Genomic DNA, 12682 nt, shown 5'->3' with positions numbered 1-12682 from the left:
GGAGCCATAGAGACAGTGCCGTTCAGGGAACGCAACAAAGGGGTCTACTCAAACTACTTCGTGGTTCCGAAGGTAGACGGAGACCTCAGACCCATACTGGACCTCCGGTACCTAAACAAGTTCGTCAAAACACAAAGGTTCAAAATGACTTCACTGCAGGAGGTACTGCCACAGATAAGAGAAGGGGACTTCATGGTCACCGTGGACCTCAAGGATGCCTACCTTCACATCCCAATAAACAGAAGGCACAAGGGCCTTCTAAGATTCAACATCGAACAGGAACACTACCAGTTCACAACCCTGGCCTTCGGATTAAAATCAGCGCCAAGGGTCTTTACAAAATGCCTGTCGGCGGTAGCGGCACACCTACGAAAGCAGGGCATACACGTATACCCCTACTTGGACGACTGGCTGGTCAAGGCAAACTCACGCGAGAAGTGCGAGAGGCACGCAAAACGCGTAACGGACACCCTCACAAATCTGGGATTTTCCATCCACTGGGGAAAATCATCGCTGGAACCGGAGCAGGTAAAGATTTTCCTGGGGGCACAGATCAACTCCCTCAACAGTACAGTAGTGCCCAGCGACAGGAGGACAGATGCCCTACTGAAGGAGACGCAGCTCTACCAGAAGGGGCGAGCTCTGACAGTGAGGGCGGTGAGCAAGATGATGGGGATGATAGCGTCCTGTATCCAGCTGGTGCCGAATGTACGCCTGCACATGAGACCATTCCAGGAATGGCTGCAACAGCAATGGTCACAAGCAAACGGAAGTTGGGAGGATCTAGTGGTTGTTACGCACGCAGTGCAGGAGGAGATAACTTGGTGGAACAGAGACAACATAACAACAGGGAGAAGCCTGACACCACCAAGCCCAACAGTGACCATTACCACGGACGCATCGCAGATGGGATGGGGGAGCGCACATGGACAACCTCAGAGTGAGGGGTCTATGGGCTCCGGCAGACGCGGTCCGCCACATCAACTACCTCGAGTTGAAAACAATACTGCTAGCCCTGAAGGCATTCCAGAGACACCTGTGCGGGCAGAGGGTGTTGGTGCAGACAGACAACACCACGGCGATGTTCTACATCAACAAACAAGGGGGGACACAGTCGTTTCCCCTCTCATCCCTAGCTCAGGAGATTTGGAGATGGGCCATACCTCTCAGGATAGATCTACTGGCAATTCACCTACCGGGGAAGGACAATGTGGAGGCAGACTGGCTGAGCAGGCAGACCTCAGCATCGCACGAGTGGGAGCTCAATGGCCAGGAAACGGAGAAACTCTTCCGGAGATGGGGGACTCCCACAATAGACCTTTTTGCAACACGCCACAATGCAAAATGCCAAAGCTTCGCGTCCAGGCAACCAGATCAGCAATCCAAGGGAAATGCCCTATGGATAAGCTGGTCGAGGACATTTGCCTACGCCTTTCCACCGATACCCCTGTTGCACAGAGTGCTCGACAAGTGCAGAACCAGCAACATGACTCTGATCCTGGTGGCCCCACAGTGGGCGAGGCAGACATGGTTCTCACAGATTCAAGAAATGGCGCAAGGCAATCCGTACAGGTTCGAGCGAAGAAAAGACCTGCTCTCAATGCAAAACGGGGAGGTCCTGCACCCAGAGCCAGAGACCCTCAACCTAGCAGCATGGCTCCTGAAGACCTAGAGTTCGCACACCTAAGGTTACCTCAGAGCACTATGCGAGTGCTACGGGAGGCAAGGAAACCTACTACAAGAAAGTGCTACAGCGCAAAGTGGAAGAGATTCACGGTGTGGTGCAGGAAAAAGGGCCTGCACAACAGAATGACAAGAGACTCAACGGTGCTGAGGTACCTCACACACCTTCTAAAGAGTAACCTCTGCTCGAGCTCCCTAAGGGTGCACCTAGCAGCGATCGTTGCCTACACCAGAGGTGAGAAGGGTGGAAGTTTCTTCAGCTCGCAGGTGGTGAAGAGATTCATGGAGGGAGCCAAAAGAATGGCACCCCCGAAAAGGTTGCCGCCGCCGGCATGGAATTTAAACGTGGTTCTGACGGAGCTCATGAAGGCGCCGTTTGAACCCATTCACAAGGCCAATCTACAAATGTTGACGATGAAGACTGCCTTTCTAGTGGCCATAACCTCACTACGCAGAGTGAGCGAGCTTCAAGCACTAACGCTACAGGAGCCCTACATTCAAATTCACAAGGACAGGGTAGTCCTGAGGACGGACCCACACTTCATGCCCAAGGTAGTGTCGGCGTTTCACATGAATCAGAGTATACAGATACCGAGTTTCTTCCAAAACCCGACTACAAATGCAGAAAAGGCCCTGCACACCCTCGATGCCAGAAGAGCGGTGATGCACTACATTGAAAGAACCAAAGAACTCAGGAAGTCGAAGCAGCTGTTTGTGTCCTTTGCTACTAGCTTCATGGGTAGACCAGTGACCAAGGGCACCATCGCTAGGTGGATTGCCCTCACTATCCAATTCTGTCACAAACAGGCTGGACAGGAGCTAACGGAGGGGCCACAAGCTCACTCCACAAGGAAGAAGGGGGCCACAGTTGCCTTCCTGGCAAACACGCCCATCCAAGACATTTGTCTCGCAGCAACTTGGGCATCTGTGCACACGTTCACAAAGCACTACTGCGTGGACATTCAAATGAATAAGGAAGCACAGGTCGGACAGAAGGTGCTACAACACATTTTCAACGACCAGCGATCATCTTCCACCCAGCCACCACAAAAATAGGAAAACCGCTACAAAATCTATGCACAGCATAGTGAATCCAGAAAGATTCACGCTGCAAAACGAAAAGTTTCTTACCTGTCGGTGTAGTTTTGCAGCTTGAAGATCTTTCTGGATTCACTAGCGAACCCACCCACCTCCGCCAGGAAGATGAGGCTGGAGGAAGAGGGGGTGAAATGGATAGGATCAAAAAAGTGGATACGTACAGAAATATGGACAAAAGGATTAATCAATCGCCTAGGGTTAAAAAAAAAAAAAAAAAAAACAGGGAAAAAAGAACCCGAAGATGGCGCCCCAAAGGTGGGACTTCCGCAGGAAGCACGACGACGTCACGGGAGGTGCACCAAATGGTGGACGTCGACGCCCACCTGGGCTACAAAAAAAAATAAAAATAAAAACAAAGAAAAGACTACGAATCCGGACCCAACCACAAGATCGCGGAATAATGCACAGCATAGTGAATCCAGAAAGATCTTCAAGCTGCAAAACTACACCGACAGGTAAGAAACTTTTCGTTACAGATGATTCAGAATCAAGCAGCCAGAATCATTTACCAACAAGATAGACGGTGCCATATTGGACCGCTGCTGAAAGAGCTCCACTGGCTGCCGGTGAAGCAGCGATCTCTGTTTAAAACTAGATGTATCCTATTCAAAGCCATACATGGGCTGGATCCCAAATTCATATCCTTGAGAGTACTCAAATACTCCCCTCAGCGCACCTTAAGGTCCATGCATATGAATCTTTTGGTAGTACCGAGATTCAGACGCAAACGCACAGGAGGGTCTCGTTTTCTGTACTGGGCCCGAAATTGTGGAACTCTCTGCCTACTACCCTGAGACTTGAAGAAGACCATCTGCGTTTCAGAAAATTGCTTAAGACTTGGCTATTTACTCTGGCACATAATTGGACTTTTTCTGGTTTCGATTTCTCCTATTCAAACCTTAGCGCCTAGAGACCTGCTGGTGAACGTGCGCTTTAGAAATTCACAATTAACATAACATATTATTTCTGAAAATCAGGTAGTCCCAGACCTCCCTCACTCTTAGAAATTTGCAATATTCGAAGTCTGACACATGGAAGTTTCCTATTGCACAAAAACAATGAAATTATTTGTTCCAAACTTTTAAAGATGCGGCCTGTAATTCATAAAGGCATATTAACACTCCTGTCTGTTTCTCAGAAAAAAAAAAAACGAAATATCTTTTTGAGCCTGCACTATAATTTTCTCTCAAGGCTGGGTGAAGGACTTCAGCAGTAGTGTTAAACAAAAGGCATTCTGTTTTTCACCTTGTTGATTTTGAGGCCCCCACCCTCAACACTCGTAAAAGTTTTTATAGATTGCAAGTCAGTCTTAATATTACCAAGTATTGGGATTAAAAACCGAGCCATATCAGCCACGTACAGCTTTATTTTAGACAAACAAGCTGTCTGAATAAAGGGGACAGAGGGCATCCTTGACGAGTAAGGCAATTCATATATCTATTGTTATAAGGTCCAACTGTTAATTATTTCTCTTTGAAGATGGCATCCCTTATCTTCTCCTTAGAATTACACCTCCTATTTGCTGAAGCTTCCGTGTTATTCAGACCTGTCTGCTTCCTCCTTTAAGATGCCAATTTCCTCTTTTTCTTCCTCCGAATGCTTGTATGGAGATCAGAACCCAACCCCCCCACCCCTCCCCCGAGTACATTTAAATGGCCCCGCACATTTGAGATATCCCATGAGGCATCATTGATAGTAAAAAATAAACTGTCCTTCCCTTCTTCCCCCAACCCAGAGCCCTGATTGCCTGCATCACCCGCCTCCGCTTTGTGACCTCCTGTATCCCCCCCCCCCCCCCCCCCCCCAACTAAATGTCCTGCGAGAAGCACCTTGCCCCTGATGGCAAGTCCCTCCCTCACATCACCTTTTATGGTTGTTTTGGCACCTATGGCTGCTTCGATCATCAGTGCCCCTCCTCATAAACCATTCCAAATTCAGAAACCCATTCACCCTCAAACCCTTCAAGAGAAATTCCCTAGCTTCCTGCTGCTCCGAAAAAATCTAAACTGTCAGCCCATATAATTTTTTACTTTACTGGTTGGATAAGCTGGGATGGAACCCCGTTGGCTTTGAATTCATTTATCACCTGCTTCAATTCTCCCTGCCAGTGAAGTTTCATAAGACACAACCAGTTAAATTTGAAAGGAAATTTCCTCTCAGTTTATAGATTAGGGCTGTATAGCCTTTCGCCGAACCCTCTCGTATATCCTCTAATCCCGAAAGTGAACGAATATGATTTGAAACTTTTTCCTATCCTTTGGCACCATTCTGCGCTCTAGCAATGATGGTTGCAATGAAGGTTCTTTAAGCAGACTAGTTGCAATTAGGCTAGAGAGCGCCTCTATCAAATCCGAGTCCCCTTTCCAGTTATCAGGAATTCCTGCCAACTGCAGGTTGTACCTTCAAGGAGCGGTTCTCCTGCTCTTCAAATTTCACATTCATTCTTTTTGCTTCTTTCTGTATAGTATTTATGTAATTTATCAACTGAGTCTGGCTAGAGATTGTGTCTTCCAAGACTGACACCCTTTACTTTACCTCTATTTGACGATCACTCAGACCTGTGATTGTCTCTAGCACTTCAAATCCCACTTCCAATTTACTAATGATCAGTTTGAGCTGCTTTAATCTCTTGAACTTCTTTTGGTAAAAGTTGGAGCATCACAAAAATGTTATCCCTTGATACTTTCAGTTCTCTTGGATCTGCTATCTTGTGTAGACTTGAAGAGGGTGATTACAACTGTTCAGAGCCCTCTGGCACAGATCGGAGATGTGTCCAAGCTAACGCTGGGCTAACAGGTGAGGGTGCATCAGAGTTCTGATCATTCCTCCTGCTTTCCTCCCCCCAAAAACTGATATTGGCCCCCACTCAGAATAGCCATTTGTGGAGGAGCGGGGGTATAGAGCCGATTTGGACTACGATATTTACTGGTCTTTTTTTCCTTGATGGTTGTTGCTCCTTTCTTTCTCGCTCGATGCCCTGCTGTCCGATAGAGACCAACTCCTCTCTCTGGGGCCCCAGACCACCCCCAAATGTGATGATGTTTGTGATGTCACCTGTTTTGTCTGTTTCTTTTGCCAAGTGGCAGGCTTCCTTATTGTGACTATAGTTTCCCTAGTTTTCGCATTGAATAACTGAGCTAATGCCGCTCTTCAGCATGGTCTCAGAATCCTCAGGATGGTTTACCCTAGGATTCAGTGGGGGCAGGGGAAAGCCTAGTTTGACCTAGCACCAATAATTCCTAACTGTCAACTTCGGAGAGAGTTTACTTCATTTTCTTCATTGAGAATGTCTTCTTTAGCATATCTCTATCTGTTATCCAGTCCGCCACTTTATCCACTTGATTCCCGGGGCTCTTTAAAAAAACATTAAAAAATCTTCCTTTAACTGCAACTGATAACAGCTATCTCAAGCTGTCACCACGTGCCAACCCCTTCCCCCCCAGGTCACACTCCTAATTATCTTAAATTTTCACAGCGTTATGAGCTATCTACATAAGTTGGCTTCCTTTATGAGACAACTGCCATTGCCTGTATTAGCAGCATATGTTCAGGGATAATGTCCTGGGAGTCAAACTACAAATGAGGGTGCTCCCCTCTTGAAGTGCTAATCATTAACAAACTGTCTCACTAGGGGCAGGCAGGTGCATGAGCACAGCCAGACTGTGGGCACAGCGGTTATCCCAGGTGAGCCCCAACGTGTCTTTGGTGCCCTTGATCGTGTGCCTATCCTTGAGGGAGTAGTGGAAGGTGTCAAAAGTAGGAGGGAAAAAGGAGTTTCTTTTTTCATCTTGTGGACATTGAATGTGCTGGAGACGCTAGAGTCATTGGAAAGAGGCAGGGTCAATACTTGCTTCTTAAAGTTCATTTTTCCTCTCCAAAGGTCTTCGTCCCTTAACGTAATCCTTCACTCTACCGCACCACTCTGACAGCAGATTGAAGCGACGCCCCGGATCTCCTATCCTCATACGCTCAAGCTACTCCTCCCAGCCGGGAAAAATAACAAAAGCTAGCAGCTACTCTCTACGCTCCCTGCCTTCCAGTGGGCCACATCTCAGGCTCCCCAAATACACAGCATCCCTAATCGGATTTTCAGGCTATGTTGCCCATCCCTTTAGCAGCGCGCGGCAAACCTCGAAGCTGCCACGACAAGAGTAAGCCTGTCATGAACTCCTTCTCAGCTGCCAGGCCCCAGCGTTTCACAAAATATCAACTTTCCCATGCGTCGCTGAGGGTATGATTGTTATCCATTCTCTCTCTTCCTTTCCCTTTCCCTTCCCTCCCCACTTGTATTGCTCAAAAAGTCCATGGGGCTGAGCGTTTTCCTACCAGGTAAGTACCTTCCCCGCAGTGGAATCTTAACCTAGGGTAAGCAGAGTTAATGAAAGCAGCATTCAAACCCATGTAAAAGGCCCAACACCCAGAGATGTTACCTTGAAAACTGTCTAACCCCGGGTGGCGAACTCTGCTCTGTTAGCGGAATTTTGCCAACTGCGTACTCCGTTGGGACAGCGGAGTTCAGGCAAAAACTCGGACTCCACGGCGTAGTGCAGTTAGCCCCTGGCCCACGCCCAAAGTCAGACAAGAACTATTCACTTACCTGCTCTGGCATATCCGGGCTGCCCTACTCCTTGCCGTGGTCTCTCCTCCTCACTGGTCGCAAACCCTTACTTTGTACATCTTGTGAGGACTGCGCGCAGTCCTCACAAGATGTACAACATAGGGGTTTGCGACTGGCAAGTATGGCGAGGAGGAGACCACAGTGAGGAGGAGGGAAGCCCGGAGACTTCAGAGCAGGTAAGTGATTTATTATTTCCCATTGTTTTTATTTTTTTATTATGGTGGAGCTGAGTGGAGTTCCACTGAGTTTTCTTTTCAACTCCGTGGAACTCTGCATAGTGGCACTCCGCCCACCTTTCGTTCTTGGTAGCTATCACATCACTAAGACAGTGAGTGAGATGCAAGTTCTAACCGCGCAAGAGCCATACACAAGGACAAGCTAATAATGAGGACATACCCAAAATTTCTTCCAAAAGTTCTCTCACCTTTTCACATAAAGAGAGTATTTCTATACCAGCCACTTCCAAAAGCCTACAAATGTGTCAGCAAGAGTCCTAGACTCATTGGATAGTAGGAGGGCACAGTATCAGAAAAACACTGCAGTTCCTCGTGGGCCATTCAGTTGAGGCTTTTGAAACCGCTGTATCGAAGAACACTATTGCTAGATGGATTGTACAGCTGTGATACACACCGGCAAACAGACTTTTTCTCGCCTAAACCATGGCAAACTGTACCAGGAGGAAGGGTGCTACTATGACTTTCATGGCCAACGTCTCCACGCAGGAAATATCAAAACAGCCACGAGCTTAAGAGCATACTTTCACGAAGCATTGCTGCATTGATTTACACTCACGCAAGGAGGTTTAAGTTGGACAAGCTATACTCAGAAACATTTTTGCTACCACTCCCTATAAAATCGTGATTTAACTGCTTAAAACTGGAATAGAACCACATCCTCTCCACCAGCCTCCCAAAGAAGGGAGTTTAGTGGAAGGGAAAATGTTTTAACATGGTGGGCACGCACATGGGCATTGTGGGATTACGGTGATGTCATACAAGGGACCTAGCCTATGTCGTCGACTCCTGCGAACCAACAAAAGCTTTACGAAAAAGACACTTCTGGACCCAACCACTAGATGGCGGAATTGGCAAAGCATTTGAATCTAGAAGTGTTTCAAGCGGCAAAACCATAAGTGCAAGTAATTGACTGGTTTCATAAATACAATTACAATACACTACACATTTACATGTGGAAATTTCTTGTGTTGGTCTGTACTGTACTGTGACTAGTGTTGATCAACAAACCTATGAAATCTGATTTTTGTCTGTGAAAGGGTGTGTGTGTGCGATGCTGTGGCTTGCATTTAAGTATTACATCCTGTTGCTCTCCTTTTATACTGTGCCCTCTTTCCCAATAGGTGCGGAGCGCGCTATAACACTAAAGATGGAGATTCCTGGCCCAATGCCACCACTCATACGTGAGATGCTAGAAAACCCTGAAGCCTTTGAGGATGATGCTTCACCGCCCCCCAAAACGGAACAGAAGCCCATCAAAGTTGAAGAAAAGCAAGCAGAGAAAACTAGTACCAAAGACCCCTAGCAAACCAAGGAAGGGGGCCAGCCCTCCTGCCCTTCTCTGTATCAACATCAATGAACAATATACAAAGGAATTAAAACCTTCCTCAGCAGGAGGAAATGGCACTCAGGGCACTATGGGAATCCCAGACAAAAATACAAACTGCTTTCGTTTTTTATACTGGATCGTCTGGATTTGAGGTATATATATATATATATATATCTCTTGCCTTAAACTTTTCGCGAGTGGGGAAGCTTGGGCCGGGGCCATGACGGAGTGAAGGCCTCAGCCCCCTCAGCCGCTTTTGCCAAAGTATTGATGGACCCTCTTGCAGTACAGAGGGATGGATCTAAAGAAAAAAGAAAAGGCCTCCATCCCTGTGGATTTTCTGGGCCTCTCTTTCCCAGCAACATGCTAGAGAAAGTCCCGGCTGACCATGGGGAGGCAGGACTGCAGCAGTGCAATGCCTCCTAATAGGAGAAATGTTACAGGTTTTTGTTACAAAGAACATTGTGTTTTTATTGTCTTTGTTCCTAACCCCAAACTATACACCCATCCCGCACCTCTTTGTAAATGTGCAAAGCAGTTACCTCTGTGTAAGAGAACAGTAACCAGGGTTGGAGATGGCTACATGAGCTTGGAATGTGGGATTACATCCCTTGTCCTTCAGTGTGCTGGGTTCTCAGCTAGCCCCTGGAGCAGGAGGTTCCAATCTTACCCCTACCCAAAAATCCGTTAAAAGAGGAGCTTCTGTTTCTTTCAAAAGACTATAATTTGCCAAAGATGCTGGCTGGAACCGAAAGCTAAGGCAGAAGAAGGGCATACATAAGACCATCCTGCTCCCACCAGTATATGAAAGGTGCCTCCCGCCTTCAACCTGCCCTCCTTGTTCGCTGCCCCGTCTCTGGATTGGCCATGACTCTCTTCATGCCTGTGTACACAGACTGTCCTTCTCACGTACTGATTTGTATGCCTACACCTACTAGCCTCAGATGGAGGTTTAGTTATGGAGAGGGGAAACTTCACCAACATCTATTTGGACCTGACGTCTCATTTGCGCCCTCTCTGTGTTTTGAATTTGAAACCCAGTTATGCTGCCAAAGAGCAGAAGGTTGTGCCGGGATGGTAGGCCTACACCTACTGGGTAGTTTTGGTTGGAAAGTGTACAGTGTCTGGCTTAAAATTTGCTATCTCATCATACTACTGGCTGATGAGTAAGTAAATTCTTAGAATAGCCCTACAACAGGGCAAGTAGACTTAAAACGATCATTCAGGCTTTGTCAGAGCAGTGTATTGAAGACGAGCCTATGCTACAACAGTCTATGCAAAATGTCTACTTACCCCCCCCCCCCCCCCACCCGTATCCCGCTAGCCATGTGTCAAGGAGAAATTTCTGTTTCCTCATGCAGAAGAAGTGTATTCAAAGAATAAGTTTTGCCAAGAGGAAGGGACTGGGTCTTAATAAAATCCCCGTGCCTGGCCCCTTACCTGTTGCCTTCAATGCTCTTCGCAAACTGCCATTGAGATCACCCACATCCTTCCCAGGAAAGGAAATGTATGTTAAGACTCTGAAGCCATAACCGAACATAGGAACAGACTACACCTTAGTTGCATTTCTCCACCTCCTACCCTACCCTCCCCGTTTCTAGGGCCTCAGACTTGATGCGCTTTGACGCAGTCTCTCTCATGCATATCATTGAAGGTGTGCTCCACGATCAAGGGTACTCCGTCTACACCTATTCTCCTATCTCTGTCAAAAAAAAGAAACCTGAACCTCCTTAGTATATCTGTGTTCTCAAGCACTTCAATCACTTTACACTCATTTTGCTAATACAATATAGTCGCCTGCCAGATTCTCCAAATAAGTCTGCTGCACTCTCGCTTCCCCCCCCCCCCCCCCCCAAGTTGCCTTCCCCATGTTCTTCGAAGGAACGCTGTTGTTTACCACATCACTGGTTCCAAGTATTTGCAAGGCATTCAGCTCTGTCATGTTACAGCCCCTTTTAACACTGACCCTATGCTGCTCGATGCAGTCTTGAACTTTTTCATGTAACCGAAACCATGCACTACAGTGGGATTCCATTGATTCTCACTTTGCTGGGTCAATTTGTTGCACAACCAGACTTGCCGTTTTCACTCAGCCCAATGCAATTCTATAAAATCCTTCCCTTTCTCATGTCACTGTCCCCCCTGGTTTCATCTGAGTCACACATTCTCATTACACTGGCCCCGTGCACATCTTTGCTGTTGCTACCATTTCTCAGGGGACTTGTCATAACTAATTCTATTTCAAAACACATGTATTTTGTCACGTTAGTTCTGTCCTAAATGCCCACAATATAGATGGAAGGCCTGCCCCAATCAAGCAGATCCTGCTACTCCGAAGTAGATCCCACTGGATTCCTTAATGCCAATAGTTTGTGTGGGGATTAGGGCGATGATTCTTGTTGATGGTTTTATGCTCTTGTGTCTTCATGACTTCAACATGTTACACTACAAGGGTTTATCATTTTCTCAAGCAAGTGACCTGCCGGTCGTGCTAAGAGTATCAGCTTATTTCCCCAGTTGCTATCTCCTTTAGCCCCAATTCCCAAGTTCAGATCTTCGGGGAAAAAAACACTCCTGTCTGCTTGACCATGATTCTCCAACCCAATTTTCAACCCCATCCTTTTGTGTCTGATGCTTCCATCTGACTTTGCAGCTTGTTACATTCCAAAGAAGAGGTCTCTCTGTAGAGCTCTCAGTCCGTGCCTATCAGTTGGGGGTTATCCCTAGTCGCACTTTGTGAGATCACATCGATCTCTCATTCTATTCTAAGCTCCGCCTCCTACCTTTCCCCTCTAGCACTGGTTACAGGTAGATTGCTGCCACCAGCCACATGTTGGAGTGCTGTGTTGGGTAACTGCTGGAGTTTGATGGCTGTAAAGTTTACATTTTCCTGTTGGGTATCTCCTGCCCCGATTACACCGGGTGTCACCAACGTTTTAGGAGGCCGTGAAGGGATAGAGCATCATGGTCGGATCCACCTATGTGTTCTAGTAGGAAAAAGGAACGGAACACTTCTCCTGTGACCTCCCTTGGCAGAGTGTGAGCCCACTATCTACAAGCTATACCGGGGCAAGTGGCTGGTTATTTATTGCTTATGTTTACATGAGTTTCTGCAGACCTTTGAATACCAAAGTGTTTTCTCCCCCAGTGATCGCAGTCTACCTTTTTATTAATCTGCTCGATATATGTATTTTCCAATGCTTTTATTTAGCTGCCAACGAAAAATCAAGAGCACAGTAAAGGCCACAGGCCAACGTCGTGTCTTATTTTTCATATTTTTTTTTTTGGTTTTGTAAGGGGATATTTTTGTGTGGGGAAAAGAGTGAGAGACATCTGTCATTTCTTGTGTTTACATCAGCTCTTTCGGTCTTTCATATAAGCGTTTTCAGCTGACCGGTCTCAAAATTGTAAACCATTTAGGAATTTTCTATTTTTGCAAAATAAAGTGATGGTTACTGTGAACTAATGAGTTTATAAACTTAAGTGTGTGCTGCAAGTCCTATCTGTACATCGCACACGACATGGAACTACTTCCCACTTCGATCAAAACTAAGACAACATCCTTCCAAGAACACACCCTACACGGTGTGGCATGCTGCCTATGTAGGCAAGCGCTTCAGCGGCCAACATAGTAGCAGGAACTATATAAATATTACAATACGATGTCTTAGGAGCATGCGTGACATTGGAATGTACTAGTTTGTGAACATCCTCTCATAA

The 12682-nt window shown here is 46.7% G+C and overlaps 1 protein-coding gene across 3 annotated transcripts in view; it reads left to right on the top strand.

The window, feature by feature from the left end:
- Window positions 1-12445, top strand: part of RARG (retinoic acid receptor gamma) — a 442759-nt gene extending 430314 nt beyond the window's left edge. For all 3 annotated transcript variants that reach the window (XM_085654659.1, XM_085654660.1, XM_085654661.1), the window contains one exon: window positions 8757-12445. In XM_085654659.1, coding sequence (XP_085510785.1) covers window positions 8757-8938 — 182 coding nt within the window. In that variant the 3' untranslated portion in view covers window positions 8939-12445. The remainder of the gene's footprint in view (window positions 1-8756) is intronic.
- Window positions 12446-12682: the final 237 nt, after the last annotated feature.

This window comes from Triturus cristatus, chromosome 4_1, assembly GCF_964204655.1.
Source record: "Triturus cristatus chromosome 4_1, aTriCri1.1, whole genome shotgun sequence".
Taxonomy (NCBI): Eukaryota; Metazoa; Chordata; class Amphibia; order Caudata; family Salamandridae; genus Triturus; species Triturus cristatus.
Note: the sequence above shows the minus strand (reverse complement) of the source record. Positions and strands in the feature narration are given on the sequence as shown.